The following is a 22515-nucleotide window of genomic DNA, read 5'->3' as shown; positions in this document are numbered from 1 at the left end:
CCTCAAGGAAAAAGAGAACCAGTTTTATGTTTACATTGCATGTTGCAGGGAGAGGGGGATGAGAACACTAGTGCTTGTTTTTTCTATGCTGGTTCTTCCCTCACTGGTTTTGAAATGCTTAGTGGTGGAACCACAGCAGGTGGGAGGGAGGGTGAGGAGAAAGACAATCCAGCTGATGGGAAAGTCCAAATACTGCAGAAATAATTTACGCTTCAGAGGTTCTCTGCAACCGCGTTAGGTCGTATACCACTTAGGAGGGAGCAAGGCAGTAAATGTTAGTGTTCATAGCCATGGGCCACCAGGCGTTCCCGGATGGAAATGCAATCCTCCACCGTCTGAGAGGCAGTGGGGGGACGCTGGAGCCCCCTGGACTCCTCATGAGCACCAGCACAGCTCGCTGGCCAGCCTGCTCCATAATTCAGAGCGTTCTCGGGTTAGCACCTGGCAGAGGCAGAGGCAAGAGCTCCCACTCCCTTCCCCACCCCCGCCTCCCACTGGACTAAACAGACATTTGAGGAATTTATGTGAAATGACCTTCAAGTTCTAACTGATTGTGTGTAATGCCCATTCCCCCTAATTTGTACCTGACTGGGCAGTTTTTACACCCATCTTGTGAGGTATTCAAAAAGTATACAGTTCCCACACCTTCCCACATCCAGCTGGGCCTGTGCTGAACTTATCCAGAGCATTTCTATCCAAAGCCAGGTAACGGTGAACGCACAGGCAAGAACACTGAATTCAAGCATGCTCTCCATACATGCTTATTCCATCTCTTTCAAGAGTCAATTCCAGTACACTCCATGGAAGAGAAAACCACAAGAGGAAATCTGAAGTTGAGTGACCTCAAAGGTCTCACAGTGGCAGAACTAAGATTAAATGCAGATCTCCCCAATCCAGAATCTTCCTTTTACATGCATTTCCTAAGTGAGAGACATGTATCATTGGCAGTACATGAGATTTTAGTTGGTACGTGGCATGGCATTAAAGAACAATGAACAGCATGGTGGGAAAGTTATTGCTTTTTAAATCATTTTCCCTTTTTTTTCTAATTGCAGCAAAGAAATTTCAATTTGATACAAATAAGGCTTTAATACCTGGAAAGCACTAAAAATCGTGATTCCTATTTCTGATGCCTCCTGCTCTCCTGAGGTAACACTGACCCTGGCTCCATAATCTCCACCTCCACCCATGAACGCCAGATACGTATCTTTCCCAGCTCATCCGACATAACTCCAGGCAGTAAATCAGCATCTAATACAATTATGAACCAGGACCTTACCTTTTCGACAATCTGAAACATAGCCTTTTTCACCTTTCCTATTTCTATTTTTGACTATGAAGATTCAGCAAAGAAGCATCTAGACCACCTGTGTTCTTGCTGTTGAACAGAGGCATCGCATATGGTCTCGGGTTCCCTTGCTGAACACTCCACAGCCGTTCAAAAACACACAGCTTCAGACAGGAAAGCAGTCATCTAAGGTGCAGCTAAAGGACAACCATGAAGCTCCTAATGAAGGCGATTGCTTGAAATTTCTGCTCGCTGACTCATCCATCCATTCATCTACCCATCAAACAACAGTTAAGACTGTAGGCTCTGGAGTCTGAATACCTAGGAATAAGAGCCATTCTCTACCCATTATCTATGCAATTTTAGAAAATTAACTGGAATGGAGATTCCATAAGGGCAAGGAGTTTGGTATGTTTTAAATACTGCTATATCCCCAGTATCTGGCATGTATTAGGTTATGAATATCCTGAATAAGTATTTGTTGAATAACTGAATGAAAACTTATCTAAGCCTTGGCTTCCTCGTCTTTAAAGTGGCGGCGACAACAATAGCTACTTCAAAGGCTGTCCTGAAGAGGAAACGAGATACACCTGTAAAACGTGCCATGGCCCAACCACATCCTGATCACCTGCGCAGTAAGAGCACTGAGGACAGACAAGCACTGAGGACTGTCATGTGCCAAGCACAATGCTAGGGCCTAAGGATAGACGTTGGGAACCAAAACTGACACCCACAAAGCCTACGGTACACATGAACATGATTTTCCTTTTCCACTGTCTTCCTTAACATGACTAAACTCTTCCAGGCAACTCAGGCTCAGACAGATAAAAGTTGCAAATAACTTTGTTTGCTTCAGGAACTTCCAGAAAAACCCATTAAGCAAACTGTTAGATTTCCAGTAGACCGACAAGTGACTGCTCGTTCTCCATGACTCATATCTCAATACCCTCACCTTGCTGGGACCATACAACTAAGTTCTAGTCAGGTGTGTGTATATGGAGGCCTCCCATGGCAGCTTCTGGGTACCTTCCTTAAAAGGTACTTCCTGGCACACATTCTGTGTTCTCCTAATTCTTGGTCCCTTCCTCCACTACCTTCCTCCACTCTGCTGCTGCTGCAACGTGGATTTAGTCAACTTAGGCCATGAGATATACAGGGTCACATCCTAGAGTTGGCAGGGCAATGAGCTAGGGGAAGCCTAGGTCCATGAAGGGGAATAAACTCCACTTTGAATAAGTCACAGTAATTATGAGGCTCTGTATACCAGCTGAACTTAATCTTACACTGACAGAACTGAGTATGATTAAGTCCCTGCCCTCAAAGAATTCATTGTTTACTCAAACTCATACTTTAAACCTTGTCCTACATATTCATATAATCTGTCACTGTGGGCAGAACATTTCAAAGGACTGGTGAAACAGGAGGTAAGGTTATTTGTGGATATAACTTTGGGCTTTACTAAAATATTAGGTTATCTGTAGACTATGCTCAAACCTGTTGCAAATACTTTATATAGATGATGTGACCTATTTGCCCTTTCTGGTCCGTCTAACACCAGAAATGGGTCACAAAATATTAGCAGCTCACGACTAAGTGAGGTTTATCCCAAGGATGCAAGAATTTTTCACCATCTGTGTAATTTTCCATTTTAACAGATTAAAGGTTAAAAGTCATATCATCATCTCTTTAATGGAGAAAAGGTAATTCACAAAATTCAACATGCTTTCATTATGAAAACTTTTAGCAAATCAGGAACAGAAGGAAGCATCCTCAACCTTTAAGGGGCATCTATCAAAAACTTACAGCCACCAACATACTTAGTGGTGAAACATACTTTTCTCCTTAAAGGCAAGAACAAGGGAAGATGTCTACTCTCACTTTTATTCAACTTTGTACTTGAGGTGCTAATCAGTGCAATAAAGCAAGAAAAATTTTAAGGAATCTACCCCCAAACTATTAAACTACTAAGTAAACTTATTAGCAAGGCTGTAAAATATATGGTCAAGACACAAAAATCTATGAATTTCTATATACCAACAATGAACAACTAGACAATAGAATTTTATAAAATTCTATTTACAATGGTATTGACAAATGAAATACTTAAGAGAAAAATTTAACAAAATATATACAAGACCTGGATACTGAAATTACAAAACATTGCTGGGAAACATTAAAGGAAAGCTAAATAAGTGGTGAAGTCTACCATGTTCACAGATGGAAAGATTCAATATTGTGAAAATGTCAGTTCACACCAAATTAATCTACAGAGCCAAATGAAATCCCAATCAAAATTCCAGAAGCTTTTTTTAAAAAAAAATTGATAAACTGATTCTATATATTCATACATAGAGTGGCCAAAAGAATTTTGAAAAAGAAAGTTTGAAGATTCACAGTACTGATTTCAAGACTTACTATAAAGCTATGGTAATTAGGTAGTGTGCTATTGGCATAGAATCAGACACATTAATTAATTAAATAGAACAGGGCCTAGAAATAGATCTTACCATGATGGTCAAATGATTTTTCACAAAGTTCCAAAATAATTAAATGGAGAAATTAAAGGGTTTTTTTTGGTTCATTTGTTTTAAAAATTTGTGTTAAACAACTGGATATCCATATAGGAAAAAAATGAACCTTGACTCCGATACATTAAACAATACACAAAAATTAACACAAAATGGATCATAGACCTAAATGTAGAAGTTAAAATTATAAAACTTCCAGAAGAAAACATAATAGAAAAACCTTTGCTACCATGGGATAGGCAAAGATTTTTTTAAGTCACAAAAAGCACTAACCATTTTAAAAAGTGTTTAGGGAAGCAGTTGTGGCTCAACTGAAAGAGCGCCCACCTACCATATGGAGGGTCCAGGGTTCGATACCCAGGGTCTCCTGACCCGTGTGATGAGCTGGCCCGTGCGCAGTGCTGCCTGCGTGCAAGAAGTGCTGTACCACACAGGGGTGTCCCCCACGTAGGGATTCCCCACGTGCAAAGAGTGTGCCCCGCAAGGAGAGCCACCCTGCGCGAAAAAGGCGCAGCCCACCCGGCAGTAACCACCGCACACATGGAGAACTGACGCAGCAAGATGACGCAACAGAAAAAAGCGACAGTTTCCCAGTGCCGCATGACAAGAATGCAATTGGACACAGAAGAACACACAGTGAATGCCAGAGAGAGCAGACAACGGGAGTGGGGTGGGGGGGAGGGGAGAAGGGGAGAGAAATAAATAAAATAAATCTTAAAAAAAAAGTTTAAACTGATCTTTATCAAAATTTTAAAAACTTCTCTTCAAAAGATACCATTTTTAAAATGAAATGGCAAGCCACAGACCAAAAGAAAATACCTGCAATACATATATCTGATACAACTATATCCAAGATACATAAAGAACTTTTACAATGTATAAATTTGAAATCTTTTCAGTAAAACTAGCCCAGGGTTCTTCCACTGAAACATTATTGAACTATACTGAATTCCTAATGGGGGGGAAATAATCTCTTAAGATCTCTAAAATGAGAATTAAGATCCAGTAAAACGGATCTCCCACTGCCTAGTCAAGCATCAGCTGCCTTTATTCAAAACAAAGGGTCCAGTAAAAAACAAAACAAAACACTGGAAATGGGCTAGAAGCCCGGGATAGAGTACTAAGGGATCACCAAACGATCACTTGGCAGTAGAATCTGGCCTTCTCCTTCTTGGACTAAAAGAGCCGAGGTGCTATAAAACTAGTCTGAAGATTCTTCTGTTAAATAAGGTAGGCTAGCGATTAGGAAATAAGAGTAGCTCCATATTAACCAAAAACTTGTCTCAATAGAACTCCTCTGTTGAAGCTCTTACACAGTGTGAAAGGGGAAAATTTCTGCCAAATCATTTTGAGGACTCTGGAGGCTCCCAGCTCATGATCAAAGTTATTTGGAATCCTATCCATTGTTTCTGGATAAATAATTACTGCTGCCAAACGAGTAGCTCCTCATGACACCAATGGCCACTGAGGTTGCACACCTAACCTCGGATTGGGGTCTGTTTTCTGGAAGCTCCAGTCCACACTGAGCTGGGGTGGCAGAGTGGGACGCAGTTACATTCAGGCCCATGATTCAAATTCTCAATAGTTCATCTTCTGAGGTTTAGCCAAAGCTTTTACCTCAGGCATGGGTTGACCAGACTCTGCAAATGCCCTACACAACTGAAGGCATTCCTGAGATCCAGCAGAGTGACTCAGAGTTTGGGGAAGGAAGAGGATTTTACAGAAACAATAAAATAAACAAAGAATGATGTGAGGCTGAGTAACTATTCCAACTTTACCACCAAATATACATAGCCTGCAGATGAAGATGGTGAAGTCAGACAGAACTGGGTCAAAATCTAGGTTCTGCAGATAATTATCTTTGTGACTTAAACCAACTACTTAACTTGTTGGAGCCTATGCTTCATCATTCCTAAATTAAGGATAATGATAGTACCAACCTCATCGGGTCAATATGAAGATTAAATGAGACGACATGCACAAAACACCTGGCACAGTACCAGAAGAGGAGAGCTCCATAAATGATGGATTATATGTGAACTGAAACAGAAACTGCCTAGGTCCAAAGCTTGTAGATGAAAAATGGAAGAGCAAGGTAGGAAATGCGGTAAATGAGGGCAGAAAAAAAAAAAAAAGATGACATCCAAATAGATACAACATATCTTTGTTGTAAAGGCAAGGGAGCTTACGAATGATTATGCCTCATCCCTATTACACTATCTTTAAAAGGCTTACACAATCACTCAGACGACAATTTGCCATTGTGGTTTTCAAAGACATGTTTTATGTTTGTTCTGAAATTCTGCTACTAAAAATCTCACATTACTCATCCCCAAACTCCCTGACAGTAACACTTCATACTACGTCATAAATGAATTATTGTTTACCTGTAAGTCCTTCCTATGTGTTTTTTAAAAAAGATTTATTTTTTATTTATTTCTCTACCCTTCTCCCCCACCCCCATTGTCTGCTCTCTGTGTCCATTCACTGTGTGTTCTTCTGTGTCTGCTTGGATTCTTGTCAGCGGCACGAGGAATCTCTGTCTCTTTTTTGCTGCGTCATCTTGCTGTGTCAGCTCTCTGTGTGTGTGGCACCACTCCTAGGTAGGCTGCACTTCTTTCGTGCTGGGCAGCTCTCCTTACAGGGCGCACTCCTTGAGCATGGGCTCCCCTACGCGGGGGACACCCCTGCATGGCACGGCACTCCTTGTGCGCATCAGCACTGCATGTGGGCCAGTTCACCACACAGGTCAGGAGGCCCTGGGTTTGAATCCTGGACCTCCCATGTGGTAGGTGGACACAGATGAGCCAATTCCACTTCCCCCTATGTGATTTTGAGAACCATAAACATTACTATTTGGCACTACCCACGGTGGTAAAATAATGTACATGCATGCATGTATGTTTTTAAAAAATATTTTGAAAGCAATCACAAAAGCTTTAATAAATTACATCTAGTTGAATAAGAGTAAACTGCTTACATATTTTTGTTACTTAAAATTGCCTGATAAATTAACCATTGAAAAAATTTCCAGCTAATTTCTAAAGACTCCTTTGATAGTGGTTTGGGACAGTTGGGTCATCCTAAGAACATGTCACCATGCTAAAAGGAGACTGGTGGTTGCCACGGTGTGGGGGTGGAGAGGGAGGGGAGCGGAGCTTAGGGAGTGGCTGCTAAGAGGTATGGGGTTTCTTCTTGGTGTGACAGAAAGATTCTGGAGTTGTGATGGCTGCACAACCCTGTTACTATACTAAAAAGCAACGAATTGTAAACTTTAAAAGGGTAAATTTCAGGGTGTGCAAATTTATATCTTAATTTTTAAAAATAATAACATAAATAACTATACACAAGTATCTTTACTTCCTTCTCCCATATGTGTGGCAGACATCAGTAACCCATCATGGCTGATCCTTAAGCCTGACTTGGTCTCAGAACACTTCCTGATACTGGACCCCAAAAGGCCACTCTCAAATGATCAGAGTTTACAAAGATGGTAAAACCTATCTGGTTTTGTGTGATCTATGTATCTTTTAAAAATAAATAAGAAATATACTAAAAAAAACCACATAAAAACCAAAACCTATTTGGCAATTCTGGGCTAGACAATGTCAGAGTGGCTCTAAAGCAAATTGCTGAGGCCAAGTAAAACATTTTTAGCCATAAAGGAAGATGGTAGATGAATTCACAAGAGGAATAACCCAACGTAAAAAGTTGTGTCCATCCCAATCCTGGATCTACATTAACGATACCATATATCAAACAGCCCAAAAAAGGCAAGTTGTGGATACCTCGAAACAGACTTCTCAGAAGTCCCCTGGAACCTTCCTTGTCTTAAACTAACCCCATACTGGTTGCATTTTTAATCTCACTTCAGACTGGAGGCATCTTCTTCTCTAAGATCTTTTTTCTACTCTAAGGACCTGGAGCTTATGCTTAGTTGCCCCAGATTTCATACCTCTGCTATCTCCTGGTTTTTTCTTCTTTGACTCTTCCTCTGAGCTAACAGTAAGAGCCACTTCAGAGAGTGGAGTGCCTCTTGCCACCAACAAAATTTGGCACATTCTAGCCCACTCATCATCCTCTATCTCCATCATACTTACACCACTCAACCATTACTAGGGATTCAAATAGATTATAAAGTTTGGGGTATGGTGGGCTACTACAAAAACCTTTCAGGGTCAGCTATGTATTTTCTGGCCTTCCAACCCTCATCCAGACCAACATTCTCACCATTCTCTGTGAGAACCTTCTCAGGGATGCCTCTCTCTTGCACAATGGGCAATGGACTAATGTTTACATTAATTATACCATAGGTTGAATGGCACTGATTACCACATAGTGGACATTTTGAAATGACCCTGTTTCTGAAAACACCAGTTTGCACTGACAGTTTATAAAAGCAAACTTTTGCCATTTATGCTCATATGCACACATTTGATGTGTAAATCAGACAAGCAAAAAAACTCCTCTCTGGCAAATCTCAGTCCCTATGCCCTACTAACAACAAAAATGAAATCCATATCAGTGAGACTTTTCTTTTGGTAAATCATACTTGTGATAATAGGATGAGTAGGAGGGTAGAAAACAGAGTGTATATTCAATAATTTCCTGTGTTATTTTGGCTAATTTAATAAAATATTGAATAATAGTTATAGCTATTATCTACTATCTATTAAATGTCAGGCATTGGACTAATGTATTTTATATACATCATCTTTATTCCTCACAATAATCCCAAAGGGAAAATACTCACATTGTCAAACTAGAAATGAGGAATTGGGGATTTAGAGATCAGTGTGGAATTGCTGTCGGTGAAGTCAGAATTCAACCCTAGGTCTGCTAAGCTCCAGACCGAAGCCTTTGCACCTAAACCTTGGTGTTATCTTTTCTACAAAGTTCATTAATTCAAATGTCAATTCATTTCAATTAAATATATAATGTCTGGAGCAATGTGTTCAATACTGGTAAGAAATCCTTACAGATGAATTTAAATGGCACCTTTAAAGTTTTCAAAGGAGTAGAACATGTTTTTATGTTAACTGCCAACATTGATTTTTATTTTTTTAAAGATTTATTATTTCTTTATCTCCCCTTCCTCTCCCCCTTCCCTCCGTTGTCTGCTCTCTCTGTCCATTCACTGTGTGTTCTTCTGTGTCTGCTTGTACTCTTGTCAGCGGCACTGGGAATCTGCGTCTCTTTTTTTATTGCATCATTTTGCTGCTTCAGCTCTCTGTGTGTGCGGCACCACTTCTGGGCACGCTGTGCTTTTTTCACATGGGTGGCTCTCCTTGTGGGGCACACTCCTTGCGCATGGGGCTCCCCTACATGAGGGACACCCCTGCGTGGCATGGCACTCCTTGCACTCATCAGCACTGAGCATGGGCTAGCTCCACACGGGTCAGGAGGCCCTAGGTTTGAACCCTGGACCTCCCATGTGGTAGGCAGATGCTCTATCAGTTGAGCTAATTCTGCTTCCCACCAACATTTATTTTAAATAATAAAAATAAAAAATTATCAGATATAACACGGACATTTATAAAACAAAAACTGAAAGGAAGGTATATGGGAACCTCATGTTTTTTAATGTAACATTTTGTGTGATCCATGTATCTTTAAAAAAAAAGATAATAAAAATATTAAAAAAAACAAATGAACAAGCAAAAACTGAAAGGAGACCAAAGGGAATAAGCTATTTGTTAGTGGATCAACCTGAAAGACATTTTCATTGGGAAATTCCATTGTTACACTTTGTACTCTGACGTACCACCATACAACTTCACAATCCTTCACCTCACCAAGAGTCTTAAAGCTGAGCAGCTTGAGGCATCGTTCAGGCCCACCCCTTCATTTGAGCTGAACACTGATCCAGAATGGCAAGGCAGTTTGCGTCAGTTTGCACAGGAGGTACTGACAGCCAGGCCAGGAGTCCAGTCTTCAGATTACTGTCAACTGTCTGAAACAACTCTCTTCTGCCAGTGACATCTCCTTTCCCATGGTTCTACTCTGTCCAACAAATTGTAATTGCGTGTGAAAACTGTTATCTAAAAGTTTTTCAAGATGCCAATTTTGGCCATACGCAAAATTGAAATCTATCATTACTCAATGTCAAAAGCATCCATGGCATTAGGAATAGGAACCTGCTCAAGAGATGTTAGATCTGCAATCAGAAGGACATCAATAAAAATTGTGCATAATTTCTGCTTCTTTCCGGAGTTACATGAGACTTTTCCAGCTCTTTATTAGTCTGCCATTTCCTGTTGCACAATGGACAAACAATGGGTAGACTGTTGCCAATGTTTTCAATAATTGCACCACAGGCTGAATGGCATCCATTACCACATACTGGACATTTTGAAGTGACCCTGTTTCCTTTGTTCAAACAATGTATCTAAATGTCTCAGTAAGGAAACAAATTTTATTTGGTCTTTAAGAAATTAAAAGATACCGGGACCTTAGGAATTTGAACTGCTTCACTTTGTTTCAATGATTATTTTATGACTTACCCAACTTCCCCTTATGGCTTCTTACGCTTAGCATTACGTCTAGGTAGGAAGACAGGAAAGAAATCCCAAACCCATTAAGCAGATCCAAAATGGTAACCATGTCAAAGGCAGGCAAAAGGGCTGGAAAGGGGCACTGAAAGGCAGTACGTTAGGAAAAGGAAAAAGAGACTAAGGGTAAAAATAAAAGCTTGAGGGAATAAATTCCAAGTCCTGCCTCTTCCTGGGAGAGCTTTCCCTGGACTCCACAAAAGACAGCAGTTTAGGGCAAAGTCATCTTAGATCTTCCGACTCGCTGAGATGGCTGTTCTTCACAGGGCGCTGGACTCCAGCCCGACTGTTCTCTAACCAAAGGCTCCCTCTGCAATCCCTCCCGAGTGGGAGTCGGTTAGTCCAAAGCCCCTCAGCACTGGCCCATTCTCTGGTTTCCCTGACAGTGCTGCTGTTGGTCTACCTTAACTACTACTAAAACAGTCCTCGGCCGCCTTCTCAAAAAAAGTGACTGGGAATGTGGAAAAATTACTCCCAAATTAGGCAAGAGTTGCCATCTTAAAGATGTGAGTGTAGACTCTTTTTAAGGATTGAACCCAGGACCTTTGTGGGAGGCTGGCACTCAGCAACTGAACCACATATGCTCCCAAACTATATCTTATAAGATTTACTTTTAAAAAAAATTTTTTAGCAAACTTATTATCTTTTTTTTTTTTAAAGATACATAGATCACAAAAAAAAAATGTTACATTAAAAAATATAAGGGAAGCAGATCTGGCTCAATGGATAGAGTATCCACCTACACATGGGGAGGTCCAGGGTTCGATCCCCAGAGCCTCCTGACCATGTTGTGAGCTGGCCTAAACGCAGTGCTGATGCGCACAAGGAGTGCCCTGACACACAGGGGTATCCCCCACGTAGGGGAGCCCCACGTGCAAGAAGTGCACCCCATAAGGAGAGCTGCCCAGCAAGGCAAAAAGTGCAGCCTGCTCAGTAGTGGCGCCACACACACGGAAAGCTGATGCAGCAAGATGATGCAACAAAGAGACACAGATTCCCAGTGCTGTTGACAAGAATAAAAAAACATAAGAGGTTCCCATATACCCCATAGACCCCCACATCCCTCCCACATCAACAACCTCTTTCATCATTGTGGCATAAAATATGGATTAGAGTGGACTTACTGGTATTCTACTATAGAACTATTGTGACTCTAGCAATGGAAGAAATTGTATCATTGATATCAAGGTTTACTTTTGAAATGTAAAAGTATTTTACAAAAGGGACTATTGTAAAGAAATATTGGGTCAGGGAGAACAGGCATTAGGTGCCAACACAAAGAGAAGCTGGGATGTAAGAAGCCTTTGAATAAAGCATTGAAAGAGAAGGAAAAAGAACAGTAGAAAAAGGATGGGTTATGAGTCTCGAATGTGGATCTTCAGTCCCAGCTCCATCTAATTTAACAACTGCGTACCCCTGAACAAAGCATCTTTCAGGTCTCTGAATCTCAGTTTCTTAATCATCAGATGTAGATAATAAAGTATGTAAAATGTTTACCCTAGACCGAGCACACAGTAGAAGTAAAAAAAATTTTTTAATTAAAAAAAAAAAAGACTGCTGTAATACTACTTCTATTATGCTACAGTAGGAGAGGAGGTGGAGAAGCCTGCTGGGAGATGGAGTGGGTAGAGGGTAAAGAAAATCAAGGAGTCATACCAGTAGCCTGGACTACCCTTCCCATGTCCAGAATTAAAGTGAAATAACAATAAGTGAGGCTTAAGTGAGACACTCAGTACTTTAAGACCTAAGCTAAAGTGACTAAAGAATGTGAAACATGACTGATTATGTGCTCTATAATTCCTTTATTCACTTACCCAAACTATAAACACAACCTTTTTTTGACTCAAAGTAGAGAAGAGACCTTGGAAGTGATGTGGAAGTGAGTACTGGTAAAATCCTCGACCTTATGCCTGAAAAAAGAACCAGAAATACCCAATCTGGGATGGTGATGATGATAATGATATTAATAAATAATTTGTTATATTTGGTGGTTGGCCCTAGAACCTGAGCTCCTAAACACTGCTAGACGAGCTCTCATGACAACTGAAAGCCTGACCTGGAGTCCAGAATCCCATGGCAGTACCCATGCAGAGAGCTGAAGTGACAGCCCAACTTTCTACATAATTCACCCAGCACCCAGAGCACCAGGGGAAGAGGGGGAGGGAGGTCCCTTCTGAGCAGGGGTAACTGGGACCACATTACAGACAGGCTGTTGGCAGCTGGCTGCCTGATGGGAGTGGAGGATTCAGCAGGCAGGAGGGAGCCCTGGAGAAGGCACAGAGCCTTAGTGGGACCAAAGTGCAGTCAGAATTTAGTGGATTTTGGAAAATTCAGGCAAGACTATTATAATACAAGATGGAAAGTCAGGTGAGTGACTACAGAGAATCTAAATCTCAGCAAGGGCAAAAGAGAATAGTTAAACTTCCAGGGAGGGGAGGGAAAAAGGTGAGCTACCTTGGAATATAAGAGGAAATCATTACTGAAACTATGCTCTACTTGTGCCATGAATGCACCTACTTCTACAAAAAGTCTAATATCCTGCAACTGCCTCCTTATCTTGCTGCCTTTCAAATAAATGACATTTACCCCCCAAAATTACCCTTTCATTTACATATAGCACCCTATAGCCTTACAGAGCACTTTCACATTCATTACCCCATTTGCTCTGGGCTGCAGGTTAGCTGTCACCTTAAGTTTCTGCACAGACAATACCTAGTAATGAGCTGGTATGACCTTAGACAAGTGATAAGCACTCTCCTCATGTGTAGAATGAGAACCATGAAGTAATGCCAGGGTGTCAACTAAAGGCTTACAACATTAAAGCATAGTCTGGGGGGGTGGGGGGAAAGCATGACTTGCTGGCATAGGCAGAAGAAAATTAAGCTCTAGGGACGCATCCAGGAGAAATCCTTTGGGAATCCTTGAGCCCTGAAACAATTAGGGCTGTTTTTAAAGGGAGTAGAGATCTGCAAGTGTCCTTCCAACAAACAACAGAGATAGCAAGTAAGACTCTAGTTCAGAACATCCAGATAAGTACGGCCATGAGCAGACTGGTAATAACAAACAGAATCTTGGGAACTTTGATCTTAGTGGTCAAACAACTGATAAGCTTTGGGCACAGAGGTAGGAGGGGGGGTCACCGGGGGCTACAGGAGGTCTCTTTCCCAGGAAGGCCTTTCCCGCCACCCTCTGACCTTCCCTATCTCCTCTCCTGCTCTATTGTTGACCCTTACACTAATCACCATCGTATGTGCAATCTATTTTACTTTTTTACTTTGTACTGTTTGTTTCCCCCAGGAATGGAAGTTCACGAGGGAGGGATTTTTGCTTTTTTTGTTTAGTAATATATCCTTGTAGAACGGAGGCTGGCACAGAGCTGAATAAGCTAATACGTGAAGTGGACACGTAAACGCACATGCAGACAAACGAAGATCCCAGAGGCACATTCTTAGGTCAGAGGTTCAAAGATCTGTACATAGGAGCAGAACCATTATAAGGGTCAAACATGGTAAGAAAAACAGACATATTTCCAAATTAGAAAAAAAACAAAAGTAATGCAGGTTCAAGATAGAAACTCTGTAAAACACAGGAAAGTGGAAAGAAGCAGGTTAAAAAAAAGATGATCTCATCACAAAGGGCAACCACAATTAACCAGCTGTCATGTTTCCTTTAATCTTTTTTTTTTTAAGGACATTCAAGATAGTTGAGATCATATGGAATATATCATGTTATATCCTGGTTTTCTCACTTCACATTGAAAGCATAAGTCTTTTCCTAATATCACTTGGTTTTCATTGGCAGGGGGACTTAAACCAAGTGAAATTTACCATGGAACCTTGCACCAGCCCTTCTGAATCTCACATTCATGCCTTAGATACATTTTAAGAATATAAGTTCAAAGATAACACAGATGTTCAAAACGAAGCTCAAAATTTAATATAACCCCAGGCACACACACAGACTACATTTCCTCAGCTCCTCTGGAGTTAGTGTTAGCCACCTGAGTTCTAGCCAAAGTGTGTAACCCTTACAGGTTTGGCTCATAAGAAGCCCCCATTTGTGTTATTCCACTCTTTCTCCTTTCGCCAACTGGATTCTAACATCAGTGTGGTCTTTGGGGATGGCAGAGCCACGAGATGGGAAGAAGCTGAATCTCTGATCACTTGGTGGAGCAAAGTCACCTGCTAACCAGAAACAGCCACCTTGACTAGGCGCACAAAACAAGCCTCTGCTGTAGGTGAGCCATTACGTGTTTCTGAGTCTATTGAGAGCTGCAGCCTATCCTCTCTTCTAATGCAATTCTCATAACCTTTATTTTCTCTAACAGAGTAAGAAAGCTTGTCAATCACTAGGGTAAACATACTGAAATAACTGAGGATTATAATCAGTTATAACTTAACAAACTTTTACTAAAAGTCTTCTGTGCTGGGCACTGCTCCAGGCTCTGCAGCAACGTTCAGATTTGAGAAAACGCACTGTTTTTCTTCACTGAAAGTGATATGTGGTGGGAAGTATCTTTTCCTAGCCATCGTTCCAGTTCCCTAGCCTGGCACCCTGAATCCTGCCTGCCCATGGGCTTAAAGGCTATATCTGCCCTGGCACTCCTCAGCAGAGAAGAGGCCACAGGGGACCTTGCCCCTAGCATACGTGGCCAGTACCAGGAAAGCCAGCAGAGGCACATCTAGGTCAGGCCAGCGAGTGGCACGGGGCTGCTATTCAATACACGTGCGCAGACGTCAGTGTCCAGAATGTGGAGTTAGATCTCAGAGCAGTCAAGTAACTGGACTTTGCTCCTGCCTTACCAAAACACACAAGCCTCCATTGCCAAAAGGCAGGTAATAAACCAGATTTGGCCTTTTTTCTGCTTTTGGCAGGGCAGTGCTGGTGTAGGGGAAGTGTGGGGCCGGGCCCAAGGAAGCACTGTGCAGCACGCCTTACAGGCGGCAAACCAGAGTAAGCCCAATCCCCATCAGCACTTCCCGACAGGGAAGGGACCAGTAGTAATTCTTTCTGAAAATAAGCTACCGAAAGGACACGAAGGGGGGGACTATACTTATACTGCAAGGTCTCAACCTGAAATTTATACCAGAGTAATTTGTAAGATAGAGAACAAAAAACTTCTTCGAATGCCTTGCCAAAAAAAAGCCTGATATCTCAATGCGCTTGTCAAAATTTATGGTTTTAAAATATCACTCCCAACCCATTCTATAATTGGAGGTCAAGAAAGCAGCAACCATTGCTAGAATATATTTAAAAGCAGCAAAAGAAATTTAACAGTGTTATTTAAAGGAGATTCAGTTCAAGGTTCATACTAATCAAGGTTTTGATATAAAGGAACTCAGACTGAATGCCAATTCCAGTTCAGATACTGAGTCCCTGTGCAACACTGTGAGCAAATCATTTAGCCTTGATCAAGCTCTCCACCATCCTCATGGGAGGAACCGGAAGTCAGGGCACATACTTGGAAAGTGGCCCCAGCTGGGTCTTAACATGACGGCACTGCTGACAGGAAGAAAGCCCTGCCCCAGCCCACGTGCGGGCCGTGAGAGGGAGCACTCGTGCATCCCTTCAAGCACGGACTGCGTGCCTACTGCATGAAAACGAGTACGGACAATTGAAATGAAGGCTTCCAAGTAAGCAGAACGTAAGTAGGAGGGTTAAGTGCAAAAGAGGACTGGCAATCAGGGAGGACTCATCTTCTAATATCATCTCAATGGTTTGAATTTGGTGAATCGCTCCAAAAAACTATGCTTCTGAACTAATCCATGCCAGTGAGTGTAGGCCTTTTGATTGGACTACATCAGTGAGGCATGACTCAGACCAGGTCTCCACCCTCTTACTGGAGCTTATATGAATGGAAACACAGAGACACACAGAGAGAGAGGAAGCTGCAATTTTTGACCCTGCCCTGTGAGAGAGGACTGGAGGATCTCCAGCAGCCAAAGCTTAAGCGCAAAGGCCCTAAGAGGCAGGGCCCAAGGAATAGCTCAAGGCTGAAGAGAAAAACCACCACACCTGATTGCCCACAGCTGCACTCAGGAAGAAAGCTGAGCAACTGAGACCGAGAAGAGGCCCAGAAAGAGACCAGCGCTATGCCTGGCTGCTCACAGTCGAGCTCCAGGAGATGGGAGATTCTGGAGGGGAAGGCAGGCACCCTGGCAGAGACAGGCCGCCATCTTCGCCACAGGGCAGGACACCAGGGTCACCAGTAGCTGAATTTGGTGAGAAAGCTTTTTTTTTAGGAGGTACCTGGGATTGAATCTGGGACCTCGTAAATGGGAAGCAGGGACTCAACCACTTGAGCTACACCACTCCTGAGAAAGTATTTCTGATGGTGCTTTCATTGGACATTTCATGGCCTTGGAACTGTAAGCTTTTACCCAAAAAATCCCCATTATAAAAGGCAACCCATTTCTGGTGCCTCACATCGGCAGCCCGGTGGCAAACTAAGACATCATCTTAGTCACTGAGTAGAATGATTTCAGGCAAACCCCGAATAAACACCAAAAACTTTGGTTTCTTTCTTTGTGCAATGAAAGGATGAATTAGATAAACTTTCTGTCCTCTTCATAATCCTGTGTAATCATATGGCTTTCTAATGATAGCAACTCTTTCTTACCTGTTCATCTGAATACCCCTCCAACACTTCCTATTGGTTTATGCTACAACAACCTGTTTACCAACATATCTAAAATTAAAGACGCATGAACGATTAGAATTGTATCATGAATTTAGTGTCAAGACCTTTAAGCAAGCATACAGGATTTACCAATGACAGTCAGTGAGCGATTTCCCTTAAGTGGTGATCCAGGTCAAAAGAAGCTCCAGAAATCCCAATTATGACTTCCTGGGGCTCTGTATTTGCCATCTGCCTGATACCACCTCTCCTCCCCACAAGGAAAGCACACATATGGGAGGAAACATGTTCTTTCTCCTTTGCCTGTTTGTTAACCGAAATCTCAATAACAGTTGTGACCTAAAGCTGAAAGTGTCTGTCCGCCAACCTGAATCCTTAACTAGAAATGATGAGATAGCACAAAAAAAAAAAAAAAAAAAAATCCCTGAAAAGATATCAAGTGATGTATCCACAGCCTAGAAGCCAAGGACTACTCATTTGTCACCATCCAGTTTCACATTCTCAAGCAAGATACCCAAGTTCCCCAGGAACCAGTTTGCAATCCACTAAACAGAAAAAATAATTCCAAAAATTCCAAAAATCACATATTCTGTGGTTCCTAATGGAGAGATTTCTTTGAACAAGTTAACTGAAAATGAAGCTGGGTTCTTCATTGTTCCCTGAATCCCCAATGTTAATTTTCTCCAAGATTGCCTGTCAAGTTGATCCCCCTGCCAGGAATACCCCTCTCCTTCTTGCCATTCAGTTCCCAAATCCTGTTTTCCTTTAAGACCTAGTGTGAACCTCACATGCTGCAGGATATCCTGACCTTTGACTGTTAGAGAACCTCTGTATAATGAACTGCAATTGAGCACTCTCTACTTATCTATATTGACTTGTTTTTTGTATTACTCTTCTGTTTACCTTTTTTCCCTCATCCAGGCTAAGCTCTCAGACTAAGTAGGTCTTCAAAAGCTTCTCAGCAATGCTGGTTGGTTGATGGAGGGGCTCTCCTGTAACCATTAAGGAAACTAGTGGTCAGTGCACATCACAAGATTCCCTGGCTATGAAGGAAACTACCTCCGGTCTTCTCCTCTCACATACACAAATTTGTAAAACATAAACTTTCACTCAAGAGGATCATGCAAACTTAACAAGAAGAAAACAGAAACTAATCCTTCACTTTCTTTTATCTGAATCAGAAATGGCTATAGCCATGTTCCCTTTGATGCAAACTTAACTGATTACAGACACTAACTTTATGGGCCTCTGGTTTACCCAAGCTCTACATGTCTATTAAGACATATTCTCCGTGGCTATTAAGTTCCCCTACTTTTCAACACATACAGCATGATGTTACTTCCTCACACTTCTAAGCGAATTTCCAGGAAACATCTGGAATAATATCAGAGAGTTGGCTTTTGATCAAAACGACATCCTCTGCTTTATTCATCTGGAGGTGACTAATTCCAACCCTCAGGTTTGAAGTAAAGGCATGGGTGGATGTGCACGTTTCAGTAATTTGTTAAAACTTAATGACAGAGACATTAAATCGCCACGAAAACCCTAAAACAGCATTCACCCCCTCTGCCCTAGGGGAGCTACCAAGGTTGTGCTCAGTACTGTGAATATTGTGGTCTGTTTTGCAACGACCCTGGTTAGCAACTGATTATTTAAGGGAATCCTAGAGTTTCCCAAAGGGAATTTTACACTCAGTTTAAGTTATTTTAAAAGGAATGCTCCAGGACACTGAGTTTCAACCCTTGCTGCATATTAAAATCACCAATGGCACTTTCAAAAATACCAATGTCCAGCTTCCCTCATCCCCACACGCCATACACCTTCAGAGATTTGAATCTAACTGGTAAGGTTTGAGAAATAGGCATCAGAATTTTCTTAAAAGTACCTCAGCTGTAAGGTATAATGAACTGCAATTGAGCACTCTCTACCTATCTATATTGACTTGTTTTTTGTATTACTCTTCTGTTTACCTTTTTTCCCTCATCCAGATATGATAACAATATTGTGGCTTTGTTCTTTTAAAGGAGTCCTTCATTAGTGGAACAACTGGTGAAACTCAAATAAGGCTTTAGTTTCGTTAATAGTATTGTACCATGTTAATTTCGTGGTTTTGATCCCTGCACTAACATTATGTATGATGTTAACTAAAGTTTTTAAAGAGTTCTTAATTTTTAAAGATAAATACTGAAATATTTATGAATGAAATCATATATCTGATATTTACTATAGAATAAACTAGTTGGGGGAGCAGCAGGGCATGAGTGGGGCAATGGGCAAAGCGAGAGTGTTCACAAGATGATTATAGTAGCTGGACAATAAGTAAATGAAGGCTCATTGTATTAGTCTCTCTACTTCAGTGTAGTGTGAAATTTCCCATCTTATATATAGGAGTAAAAAATGTCCCAGAAGATTCTAACGCATAACCAGGGTTCAGAAACACTCCTCTGGAGTCTTTAAAATGTGGTAATAATGGGAGTTCTCTCTGGTTACAACATACTTTACCAAACTCCTTTTGACACTGAACTAGTCACTTCATCTTTCTGTACCACATTTTCCTAAACTGCCAAATTACAGACATGGATTACAGGGTCTTTCAAAAAGAAGACAAGAAGCCTCAAAATATCAAATTATTGTTCTAAAACCTTCTGAGAGTTAATGTCATAGGTAAGTTGTAGCCCAACAGTCAAAAATGGTAAGGTCTGGGAAACGGACTTTGGCCCAGTGGTTAGGGCGTCCGTCTACCATATGGGAGGTCCGCGGTTCAAACCCCGGGCCTCCTTGACCCGTGTGGAGCTGGCCATGCGCAGTGCTGATGCACTCAAGGAGTGCCGTGCCACACAAGGGTGTCCCCCGCGTGCGGGAGCCCCACGCGCAAGGAGTGCGCCCGTGAGGAGAGCCGCCCAGCGTGAAAAGAAAGAGCAGCCTGCCCAGGAATGGCGCCGCCCACACTTCCCGTGCCGCTGACGACAACAGAAGCGGACAAAGAAACAAGACGCAGCAAAAAGACACAGAGAACAGACAACCAGGGGAGGGGGGAAATTAAATAAATAAATAAATCTTTAAAAAAAAAAAAAAAAAAAATGGTAAGGTCTATGTCTACAATAGTATTTCCCAAAGAATATGTTAAAAAATCCTACTTCCATGGGTTGTTAATGTCCCCTAAGATGAGAGCTCTAAGCTCAAATGTTTGAGAACTGCTGGTTTTCTTTACTGTAAGACTTTTCAGAACTTTTAATATGTTAATAAGCATTGTGACTATCTAATGCAAAAAATTCAACCTTCTTTATATGGAGCTAGTTTTGTACAATTTAGTTTGGAAATAATATTTTAGATCAGTAATTCCATATCCCAGCTGCTGGAGGGTGGCAAAAGAATCATTTGGCGTGCTATTAAAACAATGGTTCATAAACTACCTCTTAGACCTAAGCTGGGGGGTAAGGAACCCTGTATTTAAGCTAATAAGCAAACAAACCCCAAGTGAAATGTAGCAAAATAGTTTATAAGAGTTGAAAGGCCACATAAATACCGAGCAATGTAAAAGATCACATTTAATAGTAATCCAAATAATAGCACTTAATCCATGAAAGGAAAACATATGCACACAACCATTTTATGAAAGGTAAGTACCAAAATGTTGGTGGTGTCAGCAAATTAAATCTGTCAATATAACTAATGACTACTTTGTAATCTCAAAGATGAAATACCTCATTTACTAATTGACCATGAATTTGCAGTGATTCTCAACTCCTTACCTGTGTGTTTCCTCATGTCCATTTTTTCTCTCATCAGAGTCAATGGCCAGGGCCATTTCCTTAAACAACTCCAGGGAGTGCCAAGCACACAGAAGGCAGTGTGGAGGGTGCTCCCAGGTCTGTGTCATGCAGCAGCCCTGACAATGACACATTTAAATGCCTGAAAAAAGTACCTACTTATTGCTATTCATAAGTACACATTTGTTCCATGCTTTCTAGTTCACTAAGTATTTTCAGGTGAATTATCTGCTTCTTTCCTCACAAAAAAGAGAAGTATTTGCCCAAGCAAGTAAGTGGTGAACCAGGATTCCAATGCCTGCTTAATCTAGATCTGGGACCACTCTTTTCACTGACATATTTTACTGCCAAGAAAGACAGTATCTTCCCAAAACAATGGGGACAAATGTCAAGTTTTAGTTAGAAAATGACTACTTTCCATAAAGCTGGGCTCTACACTTCCCAGTAGAAAAGGCCTGAGGAGAGACAAGGAATCAAAATAATGAGTCAGCAATGCTATTTCCTCCCTTAGTAGTTACCTCTTTGATCCGTTTAACTAAAGCATTCTGATCAAAAGCAACGGCTTCTGCACACTGATGCAGGTGATCCTGATATCGGAGGCAGAGTTGCAACACCTGCTGAGAATCCAATTTCTCCAACTTGGTATTTGTTGGGGAAGTCTGGCCACTCAACAGCCCTTCAAAGCAGAAAAAAGAATGAAATGAAAATTACTACCGATAAACTTGCGAATCAAGGCATAGTTTAAGAACTTTACTGAGGATAGAGTAAAAGACTGAAATTTAACCTTGCATCTCTTGTGTTATGTGATAGGCTAATGACAATCACAGCAGCTAAAACTTATGGAGAATCTATTTTGTGCCAACCACTTGGCCAAGTGCTTCCTGTACATTAATATTCATACTCACAACTGCCCTGGAAAGTAAGGTATTATTAGTGCCATTTTACAGATGAGGAAACCAAGATACAGAGATTAAAATAACTCTCCCAAAGTCACATATTAAGTAGATTCTCCAAGACAGAACTCTAGACCTTTCCTTTACGTGCACTACCTCAAGGTATCAGAAATATAACGCCTTCCCCCATTAAAAGCATTGGGACGAAAGCATTCCAAAACTTCCGACATATGAGGTCTTGGGTTCAATCACTGGAAACTACTGGGAGGAAAAAAAAAAAGTGTTGCAAGATATATTTACTTAATTTCTTTTTCCTTCCTTCTTTTTTTTTTTTTGTGAGGTACCAGGGTGTGGGATTGAACCTGGGACCTCGTATGTGGGAAGCCGATGTATTGCTCAACCACTGAGCTACAATGGTTCCCCTGAGTTGGTTTTTTCATTGGTTTGTTGTTTGTTTTTGCTTTTAGGAGGTACCAGAAACAGAACCCAGGACTTCCCATGTGGGAAGTAGATGCTCAACTGCTTGAGCCATACACAGCTCTACTTAATTTCTCTTAATAATTAAAATGGTTGACTGAGAAGGTAAGAAAAGGTAATAAAATGTACAAGGAAAAACTGAAATGAAAAAAATGTTAGACAGTCAACTAACATACCAGAACTCTCATTCTTTTTCTTTCACCATTAGTTTAGTTAATTTAGTTAAGCTTCCTTTCATTTGCATAGGACTTTATATTTTCAAACACTTTATAGTTATCTTAATTTCTTTTAAGGTGTATAGAATAAGAAAATTATTAGCATTTCCAGAGGAAGAAATCAATTAGAGAGTCTAAATGACTTGCCCAATGTTC

General features: G+C 41.2%; 1 protein-coding gene across 5 annotated transcripts in view; it reads right to left on the bottom strand.

Moving 5' to 3' along the window:
• BORCS5 (BLOC-1 related complex subunit 5) overlaps positions 1–22515 on the bottom strand; it is a 111084-nt gene that overhangs the window by 5458 nt on the left and 83111 nt on the right. For 2 of the 5 annotated variants that reach the window (XR_011646669.1, XR_011646668.1), the window contains exons 3-5: positions 21293–21450; positions 20757–20893; positions 17908–17996 (exon numbers count right to left, since the gene is read on the bottom strand). Coding sequence is in view for 3 of the 5 variants with exons in the window: in XM_012528923.4 (XP_012384377.1) it covers positions 20757–20893; positions 21293–21450 (295 nt within the window). In the remaining 2 variants the exon portion in view is untranslated. The remainder of the gene's footprint in view (positions 1–17907; positions 17997–20756; positions 20894–21292; positions 21451–22515) is intronic. The other 3 variants (XM_012528922.4, XM_004485134.4, XM_012528923.4) reach the window with 2 other exon arrangements.

The sequence above is a fragment of the Dasypus novemcinctus genome, chromosome 20, assembly GCF_030445035.2.
Source record: "Dasypus novemcinctus isolate mDasNov1 chromosome 20, mDasNov1.1.hap2, whole genome shotgun sequence".
In the NCBI taxonomy this organism is placed as follows: domain Eukaryota; kingdom Metazoa; phylum Chordata; class Mammalia; order Cingulata; family Dasypodidae; genus Dasypus; species Dasypus novemcinctus.
The sequence above is the reverse complement of the archived record's forward strand: the minus strand, read 5'-3'. Positions and strand labels throughout refer to the sequence as shown.